Raw genomic sequence first — 20,896 nt, forward strand, 5'->3', positions numbered from 1 at the left:
ATTCTCTTCAGGGGGAGAATGAGGTGATGGAAGAAATTTTTTGGGATTTATCTCTTACTCCTTTACCAAGTTTGATTTTGACTCTTTCACCTCATCCTACTGTTATTCCCAAAATTCAAAGTCAGGAACAATGTGATAAAACCAATGAAGGGAATCCTAGTCATATAGTGCCAAACATTATTGTATCTGAAACAGGGGAAGAATCACTACAACCGGGCACTAAAGTTCCCAATATTGAGCCCCTGGTTTATACCTGGAGAATACCTCATCAAAAGAGTCAAAGTCAGCCTATTCCTCTTGGAAATGATCAATCTCAACCTCCGGGAACTGGACCTGCAGATAGTACAGGTAATTCTGTTCCTAACTCATCTTCAGTTCCTATTGTTTCTCCTAACCAAGAACCATCAGACCTTGATATTCCTATAGCTGTTAGGAAAGGTATTCGAATCAAATATCCAAATCCAAAATATCCCATTGCCAAATACCTTTCTTATGAAAAACTCTCTTATACTCATAGGGCTTTTACCTTAAACACACTTGTTTGTCCCGAGAAACATTCAGGAAGTTCTTGATGATCCGAATTGGAAGTTAGCTGTCATGGAAGAGATGAATGCTCTTAGAAGAAGTGGTACTTGGGAGATAGTTGATTTACCTAAGGAGAAAAGAACAGTAGGCTACAAATGGGTCTTTACTGTGAAATGTAAAGCTGATGGTAGCATAGAGAGGTACAAGGCAAGACTAGTAGCAAAAGGGCTCACCCAGACCTATGGAATTGATTATCAGGAAACTTTTGCTCCTGTAGCCAAGATAAACTCAATCAGAATTTTGTTATCTTTGGGTGTGAATTTCAGCTGGCCATTACACCAGTTAGATGTAAAAAATGTCTTTTTAAAAGAGGAGGTCTTTATGAATCTCCTCCCTGGGTTTGAGGGAAAATTGGGCCCTAATAAAGTCTGTAGATTGAAAAATCTTTATATGGTCTCAAACAGTCCCTTAGAGCTTGGTTTGAGAGATTTGGGAGAGCTGTGAAGAATTGTGGCTACTATTAGAGCCTAGCTGACCTTACCATGTTCTACAAACACAGTAGAGAAGGCAAGGTTGCAGTGTTAATTGTCTATATGGATGATATAGTCTTGACAGGTAATGACAATGAAGAATTGGAGAGACTGAAAAAGAGACTTGTAGCTGATTTTGCGATCAAGGATTTGGGTGCATTAAAATCCTTTCTTGGAATGGAGTTTGCTAGATCCAAAGAAGGTATATTTGTGAATCAACGTAAATATGTTCTTAATTTACTTAGTGAGACAGGTCTGCTAGGATGTAAACCAGCCGAGACACCCATTGAGCCCAACCTTAAGCTGCAACCTTCTAAAGATGAAGAAGTTATGAATAGAGAGCAGTATCAAAGATTTGTTAGAAGACTGATCTACTTGTCAAATACACGTCCAGATATAACTTTTGTAGTCAGCATGGTTAGCCAGTTCATGCATTTACCTGGACGAGAATACTTTGATGCAGTCTATAGAATTCTTAGATACCTAAAGGGGACCCCTTGAAGAGGTCTACTGTTAAAAAACTGTGGGCATTTGTAAGTTGAGGCCTATACTGATGCGGATTGGGCTGGGAGTGCTATTGATAGATGGCCAACTTCTGGCTACTGCACCTTTGTTGGAGGTAACCTTGTCACCTGGTGGAGTAAAAAACAGAATGTATTAGCAAAAAGCAGCGCAGAGGCCGAGTTTAGATCAGTTGCTCATGGAATTTGTGAGGTGTTATGGATTAAGAGACTATTGGGTGAATTAAAGGTCTCTAATCCATTGTCTATGAAATTGTACTGTGACAATAAAGCTGCTATTTCGATCGCTCACAATCCAGTGTTTCATGACAAAACAAAGCACGTGGAGGTAGATAAACACTTCATCAAGGAAAAGCTCAAAAAAGGATTGATCTGTATGCCGTACATTCCTACTACCGAGCAAGTTGTAGATGTGCTTACAAAGGGACTTCCTACAAGACAGTTCGACAGACTAATTGGCAAGCTGGCTATTGAGGATATCTTTAAACCAGCTTGAGGGGGAGTGTTGAAAAGGAAAGATTCGGTAGTAATACTACCAAATATTATTAGCTGTAAATATAATATTTGGAGGATATTTGCTGTAAATAGAATATTGGTCAAATGCTGTAATTAGGAAATTATTAATTAGGCCAGCTAGTTATATGCGTGTATTCTCTCCTATAAAGAGAACCCGTGTAAACTTGTGAATTGTGTATACAGAGAAAAAGGTTTATTCCATATTTCTTTCCTTTCAAGTTCATAATAAGGTATGTAGCTGTTAAGGTTGCATTGGTCCAATAACTTTTAGGCACTCCCATCCTAATTAGAAGAGAACGTGTTACCTCTGTAATATATATATATTTTTTGATAAGTAAATTGTATTAAAAGCGTTCAAAAGGGGAATGCGTCCCAAACTATACAAAGACAAAACGGAGCCTATGAACTCAAAGAGCTCATAAAATCATCAATATCCTCAAGAGAGGAGTAGTCTCTCCCCTGACCCCAACAAAACAAATTACAAATGATAGAAAATTTTAACACCCCAATGGAGGATTCCTTCCCCTCAAAAGATCTTCCATTACGCTCTCTCCAAAGGCTCCACCAAATACAAAAAGGGGTCACCCTCCAAAAAACTCTGGCTTGAGCCCCCAGCCATTGGCCCCTCCACATATCTAACAACTCCAGAGAGGTCCGAGGCATGACCCAATGAATACTAAACAGGCCAAACATCAAACTCCAACAATCATGAGCCACAGGACAATGCAACAAAAGATGATCCACCGGCTCCCCATTAATCTTGCAAAGACAACACCTATTAACAATGATATGCCTTCTCTTCCTCAAATTGTCCAAAGTCAAAATCTTACTCCAAGCTGCAGTTCACACAAAAAAGGCCACCCTAAGAGGCGCCTTAGACATCCATACCGTCCTCCATGGGAATGAGGTACCATGAAAACCAGAAAGGCACACAAAAAAGGACCGGACCTGGAACATCCCCTGAGAAGAAGGCACCCAAATCAAGGAATCTGCCCCAGACCCCCCTCCACCTCTTGTCCGTAAAGGAGAGCCAAAAACCCAGTGACATCATCCAGCTCCCAATCTTGAAAAGCTCGCCGGAAACGCACATCCCAAGACAACCTTCTGCTATCAAGGCGAGAGTAGTCAGCAACCATAGCATGTTTGTCAACAGCAATCCTGAAAAGCCTGGGAAACAAAAGGGCCAAAGGCCTATCATCACACCATGGATCCTCCCAAAACCGGACATTTCTTCCATCCCGAACTCTGAATCTAATATGTTTGGAAAAGGCATCCCCACCCCTTACCAATGGCCCTCCACACCCCCACTCCGCTAACAGACCTGACTGGTCTAACTGACCACCCTCCTCTCTCCTCCCCAAAGCGACATGAGATAACCCTTCTCTATAATCTGTGTCTTTCCTTACCAAATCTCCAAAGCCACTTACCAAGAAGAGCACAATTGAAAGGGGCCAATCTCCTAATTCCAAGCCCTCCCAACCGAATAGGCCTGCAAACCTGTTCCCATTTGACAAGATGATACTTGAACTCTTCTCTGCGACCCCCCCCCCAAAGGAAATTCCGTTGGAGTATTTCTAGTCTTCCAACAATAGAGGCTGGAATACGAAAAAGCGAAAGAATGTACGTTAGAAGGCTTGACAAAGTGCTCTTCACTAACGTAACTTTATCGCCCTTTGACAGATATTGTTTTTTCCAACCCGCTAATCTTCTCTCGACCCGCTCAATCACCGGGTTCCAACTTCCCACCCTCTTAGCCGAGTCCCCCAGCGGCAAACCCAAGTACGAGATGGGAAAGCGTTGCGTCCCACACCCTAGAACAGCAGCCAGAATGTCCACCTCTTGAACCTCCCCCACAGGAACAATCACACTCTTTCCCACGTTTACTTTCAAACCAGAAACAGCCTGGAAACAAACCAAAACACATCTCAGATACCTCAACTGGGATACATCAGCCTCACAAAAAACAATAGTGTCATCCGCAAAAAGTAAATGAGAGATCTCCAACTGCAAAACTGATTCAGGGCCAATCTTGAAACCCCTAATAAAACCCAAATCCACCGCCCTTCTCATCAGCCTGCTAAGGGCCTCTATAACAATAATAAAGAGAAAAGGGGAGAGAGGATCCCCTTGCCTCAACCCAGGAGAACTGCCAAAGAACCCCGAAGGAGAGCCATTCACCAACACCGAAAACCTGATAGTGGAAACACAAGAAACAATCCACTTCCTCCATCTCTCACCAAAACCCATCCTTTCCAACAGATAGAACAGGAAATTCCAGCAGACATGATCATAGGCTTTCTCAATATCCAGCTTGCACAGAACACCAGGAGTCCCACTACGAAGTCTAAAATCCACACATTCGCTAGCAATAAGAGCGGAATCCAGGATCTGTCTACCCCCAACGAAAGCATTCTGAGACTCAAAGATAACTCCATCCAGGACCTCCCTCAATCTAAAGGCAAGAACTTCTGCAATGATCTTGTAAATGCACCCAATCAGACTAATGGGTCTAAAATCCTTGATATTAGAAGCACCACCCTTTTTAGGAATAAGGGCAATAAAAGATGCGTTAAGCGATTTCTCAAATCGCCCCGTGGAATGGAACTCATGAAAAGCGCCCATAATCTCTTACCGGACCACCTCCCAGCTTTCCAACAAAAATCTCATTGTGAAACCATCAGGACCTGGAGCCTTATCACCATTGCAACTCTTTAAAGCCTTCAGCACTTCCTCCTCTGAAAAAGGATTTTCCAGCCCATCTCTCTCCAAGGCAGAAATAGAATCGAAGTGAAGACCATCTAGACGAGGTCTCCAACGAAGAGGCTCAGAATAAAGTCTTTGATAGAAAGAGACAATAGCACTTCGCACCTCCTCCTCCGAAGACAAAACTGCACCATCCACACACATCCGCCCAATATGATTACTCCTCCTATTAGCATTAGCAGTTCTGTGAAAAAATTTCGTATTTCAATCCCCCTCTTTAAGCCATAATGCCCGAGATTTTTGACGCCACGAGATTTCCTCCAAAAAAGCAATCTCCACACATTCTGTCTGGCAAGCTGCTCTTCTACTGCGTTGAGATTCTGTAATAGCACCCTCCCCTTCCAATCTATCAATCTCCGCAATATCTGCCAAAACCCTATTCTTCCTCCACACCAAGCTCCCAAACACCTCCTTATTCCACCTTTTAAGATTTGTTTTCAGGATTCGAAGCTTTCCTGCAAGAATATGGCTCGATGTACCCACCACCAGATTCTCCTCCCACCAAGAATGGACAAATTCCCGGAAGTTATCCGCACGAAGCCACATGTTCTCAAATCTGAAAGGAGTACTGCGAGATCTCAAACCTCCACAGTCCAAAACCAAGGGAATGTGATCCGACGTCACCCTAGCCAAAACTGCCTGAACAGCATCCGGGAATTTCTCCTCCCATTCACCTGAAATAAAAAATCTATCAATGCAAGAGAAAGTTGGAACTTCCCTTCCACTGGACCAAGTGAAAGAAGCTCCCTCAAGAGGGAGATCAATAAGCTGGTGGCCATCAATAAAATCAGAAAAGTGCATCATAGCCTGAGTCCACTGGCCAACTGTAGACCTCTCTGCCGGGGATCTAACCACATTAAAGTCTCCTGCCACACACCAAGGAAGAGACCACCTCCCCTTCACCCCGCTCAACTCCTCCCACAAACCATCCCTCACATCATCATCAACCGGCCCATACACCCCAGAAAAACCCTAAGTGAAGCCATCCTCCTCCATCACAAAAGCACAAGATAAAGAAAATCTCCCTCTGCAAACATCAACTTTAGTCAGCCATCTCCTATCCCACATAATAAGAACACCTCCTGAAGTCCCAACAGCATCCAACGCCTCCCATTCAACGAAGCGGTTGCCCCACAGACTTTTCACCACACGATCAGACATATAATCAATCTTTGTTTCTTGAAGACACACCAAGTGCACCCCGCATTTCCTCATTGCCATCTTCACCACCCTTCGCTTGCCCGGATCGTTTAGACTGCGGACATTCCACGATAAAATTCGAAACTTCATGAGGAAACAATCATCCCCTTCACCCCCCTACCCCTCCCTCCTCCCTTAGCATTACCCCTCTCCTTCTCCCCCCCACTCACCCTATCATAATTCACATCACAGCACAGATTTCTTAGCTCCCTTTCCCCTTTTCCCGGAGTCAGGTTCTTCTTCTTCCTACTCCTCCTTCTGGAAAATTGAATCATCTCCCCTTCTCTCCCCTCTGCTGTGGCCTGAAGGATTGCTAAGGCCTGATCACGCTTTCCTTTGCATGAGACACCCAACAGATCACTAGTAGCCCCAATGTTAGCCTTAACCCAATCCATTCTAGTGTCCTCACCTTCCTGCCTACACACCTTGCTGCCCATCTCCTCTGGATGAACTACAGCCAAAGGGTCTACCACCCCCAAATTAGCAAAACCCTCCTCCCACAATATCAAATCCAAAGAACTCCCCTGATCCATTTTGCTCCCATCTGCCATACCTCCCTTGGCCTCCACAGCTTCATCAACAGATGATATCCAGTCCTCTCTATAATCCAACACACCATTCTGAATGATCAGGACCGGGTTACAATCTACAGTATAGTCATCGTTCGAATATCTATGCTTCTGCAACTCCTTCACCAAAAGAGAAGCTGATTCCTCGCTGAGGGAAATGCGGATATCTTTACCCACACAAACAGTCACCACATCGGGCACAGGATCCTTCAGACAAGCCACTGGATCACCCTTAAAAGAAGAACACACCCCTTCCGATCCACCCAAACGAAGCTTAGCCGACCTACCTATCTCCTCCCCTGAAGAATCATACCTAGAGGCTGAGGAAAATTCCAAACAAGTCTCAGCGATCCCTACAGAGTGTCGATCCACATCCCTGTCACTAGACAAGCAAACCGTCCCATCCCTTTCTGACGGCCCAACAATCCCAAACTCCGAGCCAACCGTAGAGATCAACCCTTCCACCAAGTCAGCCTCAACAACAGGTGAAAGCAAATGATGCCTCCCATCAACAATCTTACCCCCTTTACTATTCAACTCGCAAGAGGGAGTAGAAGCAGAGATAGAAGAAGATGCAGATTTCCGAGCATGAAAGGAACTCGACATACCTGGGCACGAATGAGAAACCTTACGGGCCACCCATTTCAGTTTGTCCTTCCTAGTCCATTTCTTACTGGGAACTATCGGCAAACTCTGAGATGTAACATCCTTCCTAGTCCATATGACGGTGTTTTCTTTCAGTTACACCGTTCTGTTGCGGTGTATCGACATAAGGAGGCAAGACCACCATACATAAACTCTCCTCCATTATTAAATCGAAGGATTTTGAGGGGACAACCAAACTGAGTACATACCATCCTATGAAAGGTTTGAAAAATGGAATGAACTTCATCTTTGGTTTTCATAAGATAAAGCCAAGTATATCGACTAAAGTCATCAACAAACATAACAAAGTAACAAAAACCAAGTAACGAAGTAGTAAATTCAGAACCCCACACATCAGAATGAACATGCTGCAAAGGAGCTATATTTTTATTAATACTAGTAGGATAAGAAACACGACATTGTTTGGCAAAAACACATGTTTCACAATTTAACTCAAAAGATTCAACAAAAGCAAACTGGGGAAGCACATGCTTCAAAACAGTAAGAGGTAAATGACCTAGTCTATTATGCCATTGCATTAACAGATCTTTAATGACATTACTATTCCTAACACTAGATTGATTTGCAACATAATAAGAAGTTGGCCTCGCGTTCAGCAAATACAAGCCATTGTCCTCGCGTCCACTTCCAGTTGTCTTCCCCGTGTCCAAGTCCTGAAGCACACAATGAGATGGAAAATACAATTCAAGCCTTTTGTAACGTGACTGACAGAAAGGAGGTTATTGGTAAACTTTGGGACATGAAGAACAGAGCATAAGGTAAGATTTGGAGAGGCAAAAACAGTGCCCTTCCCCGCAATGGAAGTGAAGGTGCCATCAGCCACTCTAACCTTATCCTTATCAGAACATAAATTGTATGAAGAAAAATCAGATGCCATACCAGTCATGTGATCAGTGGCTCCTGAATCAATGATCCAGGGTGGCCTACCAGATAATGTGGAAACCTGATATGCTGAATGAGAGGTACCTGTTTGACCGAAGTTAGAGGTGAAAGCAGAGGAATGTTGTGCTAGTAGATGTCGGAGAGCATTAAGTTCATCCCCGGACAAAGAACTCAGTGGCCTGAGGAGGCATGACCAGTAGAAGCAGTATCACACTCTGTAGTATGTGCACTATATAACCCCTTAAATGGACCAGGCCTTAGCCTGGCATTCACATTAACAGGAGATGGAGTAGGGCAACCGTGTAGATTCCAGCATGTTTCCCTAGTGTGGCATGTACGCCCATAGTAATCACACCTCAACTTGCTTTTGTCATCCTGTTTCCCTCCTTTTGGAGGATTGGGCTTGTTCCATTGTTGTGTGGCAAGAGCAAACCTCTCAAACAATGGTATTTCTGGCTCAGGCTTAGTGTATACAGGTGCAGGCATAGCCTTCATTCTACTCTCCTCAGCTTCGATATACGAAAACACATCTCTAATAGAAGTAGGGGCTGGATACCTGCCTATCACTTGTACCCTGGCATTCTCGTATATCGGATGCAGACCACCCAAGAACTCATAGATTCGATTCCTTTCTACCATAGCATGAAATGCTTTAACATCAGTTGCACACATAGGTATGTAGTCTTGGTAGTGATCTAACTCTTCCCATTTACCATGTAGAGTGGTTATTTGTGGCAAGAGTTTGGTCTTCTTGCTTGAATCTTGAAATTTGTTGTTGGAGTTCATACAATTTTGCAAAATTACCAACCGAGGAATACGTCTCTTCCACAGCCGTCCATAGCTCTTTAGTTGTTTTCACAAACAGAAACCCTTTGCTGATCTGTGGTTGCATTGACTGCAACAACCACGTCATAACTAATGCATTATTTGCACTCCACTCTTTGAATTCAGGATCGCTCTTGGAGGGATACGTGACAGTCCCTTCGATATGGTTGATCATCCTATGACTAGCGATATGCACATGAGCAGATTGAGCCCACTCCATATAGTTTGTCTCATCCAGTATAACAGTTGTAATGTAAAGGCTTGGATGGTGATCACTACTAGCTCCCAATACTGGAGTCAGACTAGGAGAAGACCCAACTTCTTTTAAAGTAACCTCAGACATTTTATCAAACAGTTTTTGGGTTTACAATCTTTAGAAACAAAAACAACAACAAAATACATAGAGAACCACTTGTCTAACACACAAACTTCAATTAAAAAGATTACCGTCTTCTGAGATGCATAAAAAGTGACCACACAGTCACCACACAAACCCTAGAAAGCAACAAAGTAGACCAGACCAGAATCGCGAACGACGAAGAAAAAGCCGCTGTTGTAAAACCCCGCGAACATAAAAAAAAATCCCAATTGAGATTGCAATTGATAACAAACAAGTCCATTTTTTTTTATTTTCCAAGGGCGCCCTGCCCCTGCGACCCCGCCAACTCACCGCGGAGTTGGATCCGCGGTACGTGTGGATGTGCTTAACACTACTTCCTTGATTAAGATATAATCAAATCAAGAGTAAGTGATGAAGAATAAGATGAAAAAGAGAAGAAAGTGGATGAGAGAAAAAAAGAGAGAGATGGGGAAAGAGAGAAAGAATGAAAGAATACTTTCATCCTTCCACCGCATTCTATTTATAATAACAAGTTTTAAAAATTACACAACGCTCCAACATTATATAAATAATAACAAATAAGCCCCAAATGGTATTAGAACTTGTTTTGATTATATCATGCTTTAAATGTTGTCAGTGCATCTTTGGGCATGCCATGATAGCATTGGACTTTAGGACATGTGGAAAGTATGAGCTTATGTGCGCTTGTGAAGTGCAATTTGGTTGTATATCGATACGTGGTATCTTGAGATGTTGGTTGATGATTTTTGGGATAGACTTGGGTCCTTCCGTTACGTTGAGAATGCTGGAGTATGGCTCTAGTGAGGGAGATATGAGTTTTCCCCATTTGTATAGTGGCCACTAGGGTAGTTCCCATCGGGTTAGTAACCCGGCAATAGCTATTTTCTTGTGCATGTTGAAAACATGTGATCGTGTGTGTGAGTTTTTCTGGTGCATGTATTGCGCATTTGATCGGGCTTTGTTATGACCAAGTTATTCCTATTATGTGATTTCAGATCTTATTTTGAGTTGGCAATCCATATGTAGTTGCAACTTGGTACGGTATTTGTTTTCAATTCCGGTTTGGTTTAAGTTGACATTCATGTATGGTTTCAGCTTGGTTCCTATGTATATTTCATTTGCTATGTTTTTCTAAACAGCAAGGAATTAGGAGAGAATTATTTTAGTGAAATGGTATGTCATTGATACTGAGAATGATATACACGTACATTACTTATAGGCTATACAAACCATTAAAAAAGGAACAGAATAACTATACAACTAATATTCCTTCTTTACAGAGTTGACTATGCTTATATTTAAACATAAAATACAGCTAGGCAATCCCTAGAGATCAATAATAAATCTCAGCTGAATATTCTCCTTTCCAACACTCCCCTTCAAGTTGGTTTGAAGATATCTTCTATAACAAGCTTGCTCGTCAATTTCTCAAATTGTTTCTTAGATAGACCCTTTGTAAGAACATCTGCAATCTGTTCATCAGTTGGTATATAAGTCATACAAATCTGCCCGTTCTCTATTTTCTCCTTGATGAAGTGCTTGTTTACCTCAACATGCTTAGTTTTGTCATGAAGAACAGGATTATGTGCTATTGAGATTGCTGCTTTGTTATCACAGTATGCCTTTATCAGAGAGGGACTTGAGACCTTCAGTTCGTGTAAGGTTCTCTTAACCCACAACACCTAACAAATTCCATGGGTAACTGATCTAAATTCGGCTTCAGCACTGCTTCTTGCCACCACATTTTACTTTTTACTACGCCAAGTAACAAGGTTTCCTCCAACAAAAGTACAGTAGCTAGAGGTTAACCTTCTATCGGTTATACTCCCAGCCCCGTTTGCATCTGTATATACTTCAATTTGTAGGTGACCGTGCTTTTCAAACAGCAGGCCCTTCCCTGGTGATCCCTTTAAGTACCTTAGGATTTTGTACACAGCCTCGAAGTGTTCTAGACCTGGTGAGTGCATAAGTTGACTTACCATGCTCACTGCAAAAGCTATATCTCGGCGAGTATGCGACAGATAAATTAGTCTACCAACCAGCCTCTGAAATTGTTCCCAGTTCTTCATATCTTCGGGTTTAGCAGGTTAGAGCTTCAAATTAGGTTCAATTGGTGTCTCTGCTGCCTTGCAACCGAGTAGACCTGTCTCTCTAAGAAGATCCAACACATATTTTCGTTGAGACACGAAGATGCCCTTTTTAGACCTGGCAAACTCCATTCCAAGAAAATACTTTAAGGCTCCCAAGTCCTTGATCTCAAAGTCATCAGCAAGAACTCCTCTCGAGTCTTTTGAGTTCAACATGATCATCACCTGTTAATATTATATCATCAACATAAACAATCAAAATAGCAATCTTTCCTTCTTTTGAGTGCTTATAGAACTTAGTGTGATCTACCCGACTTTGTGTATATCCGTGGCCCTTTACAGCTTTCCCAAATCGCTCAAACCATGCTCTGGGAGATTGTTTGAGGCCATACAGGGATTTTCTTAGTCTACACACTTTCCCTTCACCAAGACATTCTTCAAACCCCGGTGGTAGGCTCATAAAGACTTCCTCTTCCAAATCCGTGTTTAAGAATGCATTTTTTACATCTAGCTAGTGTAATGGCCAGTCAAGACTAACTGCTAAGGATAGTAAGACACGGATTGAATTAATCTTTGCGACTGGAGCAAAAGTCTCCTGGTAATCATTACCGTGCGTCTGTGTAAATCTTTTTGCCACTAAATGTGCCTTGTACCTTTCTATACTCCATCAGCTCTACACTTAACTGTAAACACCCATTTGCATCCTACCGTTTCCTTCTCCCTAGGTAAGTTAACTATCTCCCAAGTCTCATTCTTTTTTAGAGCATTTATCTCTTCCAAAACTGCAAATTTCCAATTTGGATTATCTAAAGCTTCCTGAATGGTTCTCAGGATAAATAGGTGGGAGATTTTTGAGGTAAAAGCTTTATGAGACTTAGAAAGCCTATGGTAAGACACATATTTAGCAATAGGATGTTCTGTACAGGTTGGACTCCCTTTCTAAGTGCTGTAGGAACATCAAGATCGAAAGCAGTAGGAGTGGAATTTGACAAAGAAGGATTAGAGTAACCTGGAGTAGTAGATAGACCATCGCTCAGAGGCAGTGGTTGGTCTTGTGCTAGAGTTGTAGGCAAGTCTTTATTTTTTTGTTGAGTATTCCTTCTAGTGTAAACACGGAGCACTGAGTCTTGATTATTAAAGGTGGAAGGACCAAGAACAGGTACGGGAAAGAAGGTATTAGGCAGAGGAATAGCTGTTTCCCAAAATTGAGCTTCATTATTCACTATCTCCCCCTGAAGACAGTTTTGTCCAAAGTAAGGCTGACTTTCCACAAACGATACATCCATACTCACAAAAATGTTTTTTGTTTTAGGATTATAACACTTATATCCCTTTTATTTGGCGCAGAACCGATAAACACACATTTTTTTGCCCTTGGATCAAGTTTGGATCGAAGCCTACTAGGTATGTGAACAAACACAGTGCACCTAAAAATTTTCAAGGGTAACTCAGAGAAAAGTCGACATTCAGGGAAGAAGTTTCTGAAACACTCTAAAGGTGTAATATATTTTAAAATACGAGTAGGCATTCTATTTATTAAATAAATTGCTGTCAAAATAGCATCTCCCCATAGATATTTTGGTACATGCATTGAGAACATAATGGCACGTGCAACTTCAAGTAAATGTCTATTTTTTCTCTCGGCAATACCATTTTGTTGAGGAGTATCACTACAAGTAGATTGATGTTGAATCCCCTTTTCCTTTAAAAAATTCCCCAAAAATTGATTGAAATACTCAGTTCCATTATCAGAATGAAGTATTCTTATTTTTGTTTGAAATTGGTTTTCAACCATATTATAAAAAATTTTGAACAAATTTTCAACTTCAGATTTATCATTCATCAAATATACCCAACATAGTCGAGTGTGATCTTCTATGAAAGTTACAAACCTTTTTTTTCCAGAAGATGTGGTAATTTTCAAAGGACCCCAAACGTCACTCTGAATTAAGTAAAATGGTTTTGAGGCACAATATGGTTTTGAACTGTACGTAGTACAATGGCTCTTTGATAAATGACAACTTTCACATTGAAAAGATGAAAAATCCACATTTTTAAATAAAACAGGAAATAAATACTTCAAATAGGAAAAACTAGGATGTCCTAGTATAAGATGCCAAATCATTTTTTTGTTCACGGACAGAGAGAGAACTAATACTAGTACCAAAGCCTCGAGCTTGTTTATTACGGAGGAAGTTGTCATCAAAATAGTAAAGACTGTCCACCATTCTAGCATTGCCAATCATCATCCCCGTGCTCAGGTCCTGAAAATCACAATGAGAGTCAAAAAAGGTGACACGACAATTGGAATCTTTAGAGAGTTGACTCACAGATAAGAGATTACAGGCAAGATTAGGGACATGAAGGACAGATTTTAGGGTGATTTTTTCAGAAATTTTGATAGAGCCTTTTCCTGCAATAGATGAAAATTTTCCATCAGCAATTCTAATTTTTTTATTACTAAAACAAGGCGAATATGAATGATACATGGGAGAGATTTGTCATGTGATCAGAAGCACCCGATTCAATGATCCAAGGTGTAGGACTAGAATGACAAGAGAAAGCATAGAGTTGCTACCTGTTCGAGCCAGAGAAACATAAGGAATACCAGACTCTGGATTGGATTTCAGCAACTTCAGAAGATGATCCATCTGCTATTTACTGAAGGGACCCGCATCAGCCTCATTTGCACGAGTAGATCGGTCTCCAGGCTTGCTGCTCTTCCAGTTGGCGGGTTTGCTACGAATCTTCCAGCATGTCTCATGTGCATGGCGGGGTTTGTTACAGAAATCACTCCATATCCGAGGCTTGTCCTCGGCTCTGAGCTGGCTATTGGAGGTTCTGCTCGCATTTGCATCAGCAGCGACTACGGCAGAATTTTCAATCGATGCCCTAGCCCCCTTTTTTCCGAGCACAACACTACAGCATCTTTCCTCCCTCCGAACTTCTGCAAATACACTCTCCAAGTGAAAGAAGAGGACCACGACCAATGATCCTTCCCCTTACTAAATCAACTTCTACGTTTAGGCCAGCAAGAAATTTGTAGATGCAATCGTTTTCCACTGTCTTCTTGTGGTGATTGCAATCATCTGAAGATTTTCATTCATAGTCATTGAAAATATCCAGATCCTGCCACAGCCTTTTCAACATATTGAAGTATTTGATGACGTTGTCTCCCACTTGTCAAATTTCTCCAAGCTGTAGTTGTAGTTCGTACACTTGGGATTGATTGCCAAGGTCAGAATACATCTGGTGAATATTTATCCCAGAGTTCCTTAGCAGTTGGATAGCACATATAGTTAGAGGCGATGTCTTCATCCATGGAATTAACAAGCCAGGCCATAACCATGGAATTTTCTGCATCCCAAGTGGCATAAGTTGTATCCTTCAAATCAGGTGCCTTTGTATCACCAGTCAGGTACCCAATATTTCCTCTCCCTCGACTATACATACGCACTGATTGATACCAGCGCAGAAAATTGTCTCCATTAAGACGTATAGTGGTTATCTGAACAGAGTGCGAATCAGAATTGGGACCACGGTTTTCAGTAGGCTTAGAAGAGACTTCAGACATTGTGAGAAGCTAGGGTTTCGATTTGGGAGGAAAAAGAAAAAAATGTGGAGTTTACCAAGGAATAAGTCCTGGTAATTTTTTTTTTCGGAATGCAGAAAAGAGTCAGAAATAAAGTTCCTGCTCTGATACCATCTAAACAACAAGGAATTAGGAGAGAATTGTTTTAGTGAAATGGTATTTCATTGAAACTGAGAATGATATCCACGTACACTACTTATAGGCTATACGAGGCATTAAAAAAGGAACAGAATAACTATATAACTAATATTCCTTCTTTACAGAGTTGACTAGGCCTATATTTAAGCATAAAATACAGCTGGGCAATCCCTAGAGATCAGCAATAAATCTCAGCCGAATATTCTCCTTTCCAACAGTTTTACTACTTGAAATGAAATAGATCTTGCATGCTTTTATTGAGGGTTTTATTGTGTATATTTCATGTGTACTTGCCTATGCTAGCTTAGGATGATTCCTTGGGATTTTCCCAGAAAATTAGATGCTAGGGACCATGTCCCTTGCATTGTTGACACGGACTTTACTTGTGGAACCACGGAAATGTAGCACGTGTATGTACCTAGCATTGACCTACTGAGCCATGTGAGCTCACCTTCATTGATTCCCCTTTAGGACTCGTTGTCGGGTCGGGTTTTAGTCTTCTTGGTTAATGCACCGGATCATGGGTTTTAGGGGCATTACGTCTGGTCTTCCCCCACCCCCATTTGAGAGTTACTGCCTCCTCTGACACGCAAGCCTTATTAAAAAAAAATTGATTTAATAAATGCTTCCCACACTGCTTTTGTACTGAATGAGGATCCCAAAGGAATCAATAAGTAGGACGTGAGAATAGAACCCACCTCCACATATTATTTGTTAAAGCCTCTACATTTTGGAGTTCCCCAACTAGAATAAGTGCACTCTTGGTCAAGTTCATCCGAATATTAGAGACCACTTGAAAACAAAGTACACTCCTCAAATACACTTGGAAGGAGAAAATACATGAATATTTCTTGACAAAAGGAACATCGAAATTTGGATAACATAATTTCATCCAAAAAGAATTTAAATTTGGGAAATGTTGTTTACTGCATGCTACAGCTATTATTTCTAAAAACCAGACAACATGATTACCTATTCACTTTTAAGTATCTTTATTTAAACTGTCATCATTGAAATTCGAGGCTGTTTGGAGACTTGATTCTCACAAGATAGGCAGGGATTTGCAGCGGATATCTGGGAACAGTACTTCTAAGGTTGGGCACTTGAGCATGAAAGAGGTGAGAATTTCTGACTTTGTTTACTTGCTAACTGTCTCAAGCTGTTTTATCATATGATTCATATTCTGTCATTAGGAAAGTGTTCAAGTTCAGACAATGTTCAAATGAATATCTTGGCGGTCACACCCTATTTAGTCAAGTCATGCATATGTTCAAACCCATTAGGGGCAACATGGACATGGAGAGACTCATTTGGAGAGTGATTTCATTTAATCACTCATACTCACATCTAGTGGTTCCTTTATTTCAGTTGCACAGTGCTTTCCGCAGGCCTTTCCACCCATGTTGTACTTGTGACATTGTTTTTTTTTTTTTTTTTGTAGAAAATTGTGCTTGATGATTTTGTGATGTTCCTGTCCTCAATGCTTGTACCTAAGTCCTTGATTTTCATGATTGTTTAACATCATTTCTTTTCCTCTTGTAGGTTAGCAACACCACATTGATGCTAATATAATTGATGATAATTTATACTCAATTCACCGGTTAACCTATTGTTTGAAATATGAAAGGCTAGGAGAACTTTTAACTCTATTGATTTTATGTATTGAGTACTCCTTAAACTCATCTTGCCCAATTTTTATTCCTCTGTTTGAATTTGGCTGCACATATCCTTTCTGACTCTTCTCTGTGGATATTAGAATTGTAGGTATTGCTTAAACTGTGCTTAGGTTAGGTTCAACGAGTATATAACCTGGTGTGATGGGGCTACTTCTGGTCTTGGGTTCAATTAACCAAGTTCATCTCTTCTTAGCTACAATACAATCCAAAGTTCTGAAAATCAGTCTGAATCATGTTTCAACTTTTAGTGGATTAGGAATCATAATAGAATTGTTAACAATCATTTTGGATTGTAGAATCATCATGGTACTGCAGTAGGATCTCCAATGGGATATTTCATGATCGGAAAATTTTCATGATTTATTTGCTGTCATTGTATTTGGTAACAAAAATCACATGTTGGCTCTTTTGTGATTTTCAATTGGTATTTTGGAGATTCTCTTAGAAATTTAACTTGGTTTGTGTTCTTCTCAGAGTGAGTGTAACTTTAATATTTAAATCCTCAAACACGTCCCCTCACAAGTGGCGTTCTTTTGGTCCAACACGTGTTTCGATTTTAATTTTCAAGGTGATGGAGCGGTTTAAACTCTGGTTGTTGCCTGGTTTGATACCATGTAAACCACCTAAAAGCTTAAGTTGTTAGAGAGAGTGTAACGACCCGGATTTCTCAACCCGGTGCGTTAGTGATGAATTGGAAGTTGACCCGATAACGGACCCGAAATGCAGAAGCGAAAGAAGCCAAATGACCTCAAGAGATGTACGTCATCCCTAAGGCCCCAAAATGACTCTCCATGAGCAGTGGAATGACTTGCATAAAATAGAAACTTAGAAACTGTAAGCCATCCAAGGAGCAGTGGAATCTTTAAATCCTGAGTCCTGTACCTGAAATATGTCCCAGTATCGTAGGGGTGAGTAACATAAAGCTACTCGTAGGAAATGAGCATGCATCGACCTAGCATTTTAAAATTTTATCACCTTATGGTGAAACATGTTAAAGGGGCTCATGCCACCTAACGTCTATGTCAAGATGAGACCCAGGGAGCATCCTAAGCTACCTAAATCATTTCTATCATAATCACATTGTTCATGCAATTCAAACAACATGGAAACATGTTATACAAGGCAACAAGATATAGATTCTCAAAGTCTTTAACTTGAAATCCAAAATACGAAAACAAGTGTGGGTCATGCCACCTAACGTCTATGTTCAAAATGAATCTATAAGGTCATTCCTAAACTACATTTGAATATCAAAACACAAATTATGATATCGATGTAATTTAACCAACAATGGAAGTTCCAATACAACGCATGAAGCATGCTTTCACAAAGCTACATCTTAAGCTCAAAATAGGAAATCAAATAAGGAACAACAAGTTACGATATCATCTAGTTATCAACTTGAAATGAAATACGAAATCAAACAAAGTGGATACTCGGACGTCACGCCGGATCAGACCGACAACATAGTTACTTTAGGGTTACTAGCCCATGGGTAACCTCCCTATGTGCGCACTAGACTGTATAGAGGGACAATCCCCCGTACTAGAACCAAGTCCTAGCCGTAGCCAAACAACGACATCCCCAAGTTTCCAAAATCAACAAATTATGCAACAACGTATATATATCAACATGTATATACAAGATATCAACTATTTACCAAGCACATTCCAAAATTTGGAAACTTATACAATACATGCTCAAAATTCACAACTACTATGGCATGTAAGATGTCAAATACAAAGTGTGCAATTCCTTACACATAGCAACAATATATTCAATAAGGAAAAACATAATCTCATGAATATAAAAGTAACAACTATGTTATCCAATACTCAAAAGTAATCAAGTGAACATACATCAAATCCAAATCCATGATTTAAATATAGAAACAACTTCCAAAATGCAATTAAATCCATGGAGTAATAAAGTAGAATTTAATTAAACATAAATAGTTAAATTCTCTAAATTCCAAGTTAATCCAAATAACCTCAATTTAATATATATTGAAAGACATGTCATGGTCATCATATATATAACATCAAATGACAAGTTAAGTGATTAAAACACTTAAAACAAAATTAATCAAGCTAATTAATTAATTTCCTCTTGATTTTTAAAAAATTCCAAATGCCCTCAATTTAATCTATGTTAGAGAACATGCCAAGGCCTATTTAAATACCACATTACAACTTGATTTAATGCTTGATACAACCATGTGAATTAAACTTTCACTAAAGATAAATATTAAATAAAAGTTATAATTCTTAATCAAATGATCCAAATTTAATATATGTTAACTAACATATCTAAGCATAATTTTCTAGCATGTTACAATTCAAATCAAAGTTATACATCATCATAAATTTTAAATCTTATACAAAGAAATAAAAATTACTAACTTTCTAGATTTGATACAAGGCATACATATATGTTGTATAATCATGGCAAACACACAATACAAGACATAAATAATTCTAAAACATTCCCTACCTCTATTGGAATGAAAATCCCAATTACCACCGAAATGAAATCGCCCCAAATTTTCGGTCCGCAAAACAGATTTTTCAGCTTGCTACCTTCAACTTGTAAAATTCATAAAAAATTCAATTCTAAACCAAATTGAATGAATCCAAGGCCCAATGAAAGCTTAAACACTGTAATTTGATAATATCAATTTAGTTTAACAAAATATTTTCTCAATTGAAACAGTTTTGACCTACAACTTTGAAACAAATTCTGCCTAGAAAACACATTTTCAGCCTGTAGCTTCCAACTTTGAAAATTCATGAAAAATTCATTTGACATCCAAATTGGGCAAACGTAATTTATTTTGGAAGTAAACATATGAGAGTGTAAAACTGGAAATTTAAACCATGATCCAATGTCAAAAGGTTAGTGAAATAAATCATCTAAAAATATGTTTTCCAGCTGCAATAAAAACATGGACAGCAGATAGTTTCGGATTTTTAAAATTTTTTAGAAATGCTCTAAAATCGTGAAAAAATTCTGAGTAGTGTAAAACCCATGGGGGAAGTTCCAGTAAAAATTTCAAGGCAATTGAAGCACCACAGCTCCATATAAAAATTCATTTCCGGACCGAAAAGGAAAAGCTTCAAATTTCCAACAACTAGCTTGCAACTTCAAAAATTCATAACTAGTTCATTTTAAATCCAAATTACATGAAACCAAAACTAAATGAAAGCTAATTGAGTATATTTTCATATTCTATATTTAATTTGACAAGATTAATTTCAAGTTAAAACAGTTTAAGGGCAAAATACAAGTCCTTCTCTTCCATGCATGTAAAACACTCAATAATGACATAAAAATACTTCAAAATAATAGATTAATACCTCACTAGAGAATTGAATCTCTAGATACCAAAGCAAAACTAGGAGTTAGGCTAGATCCTTCAAGGGTTTTGAAGAGGAGGATGAGGGGAACAAAAAGTATTCCAAGCTTTATGGTCTAAAGTAAGTGGAAGGGCCTCAAAGATCAAGGTCAATGCCTAAGGCTTCAAGCTCCATCCATGGAGGCTAGGGTTTTCTTGTAAGGAAGAGAATGAAATAATGTGGTTAAGTGTGAGTGGAGGAAATAGAAATCCTCCACTCACTATGTGCTCTTACACCATGGTCAACACACACATCTATGGTCAATTGTACAAAAACCCTCCTTTAAAACCATAATCCCAAAGTGGCCCAAAGATATTTGCGAGACTAAGTTGTGAACCTACACTTGTCCCCAATCCATGGCTCCTTCCTAGGCTTGATCCCACACCTACACTTGTCAACCATCCAAGCCAACAAGTGCACCAATCCTAGGCCAACAAGTGGGTGAATCCTCGCCCTCCAAATGTCATCATTCAATGCATTAAAGTGTTTCCACACAAATGTCAACAAGTGGACCAATGAGAGAGTGACACTTGTCACACTTTTTCAAAAATTGTAAAAAGGTCCTTTTTGAAAATATCTTCCAAATTTAATTGCAAAATGGTCCCCAAGATGAAAAATAATTACTTTATTTAATTACACTAAAACCTCAC

The 20,896-nt window shown here is 39.8% G+C and overlaps 1 protein-coding gene across 1 annotated transcript in view; it reads left to right on the plus strand.

Moving 5' to 3' along the window:
- Positions 1–20,896, plus strand: part of LOC132278602 (glycerophosphodiester phosphodiesterase GDPD4) — a 76,480-nt gene that overhangs the window by 33,328 nt on the left and 22,256 nt on the right. The window contains exon 4 of the mRNA XM_059780430.1: positions 16,233–16,293. Within this exon, the coding sequence (XP_059636413.1) occupies positions 16,233–16,293 (61 nt within the window). The remainder of the gene's footprint in view (positions 1–16,232; positions 16,294–20,896) is intronic.

This window comes from Cornus florida, unplaced genomic scaffold (genome assembly GCF_030987335.1).
Source record: "Cornus florida cultivar Cherokee Brave unplaced genomic scaffold, ASM3098733v1 CherokeeBrave_3.0.0_Hap2_Chr10, whole genome shotgun sequence".
Taxonomy (NCBI): domain Eukaryota; kingdom Viridiplantae; phylum Streptophyta; class Magnoliopsida; order Cornales; family Cornaceae; genus Cornus; species Cornus florida.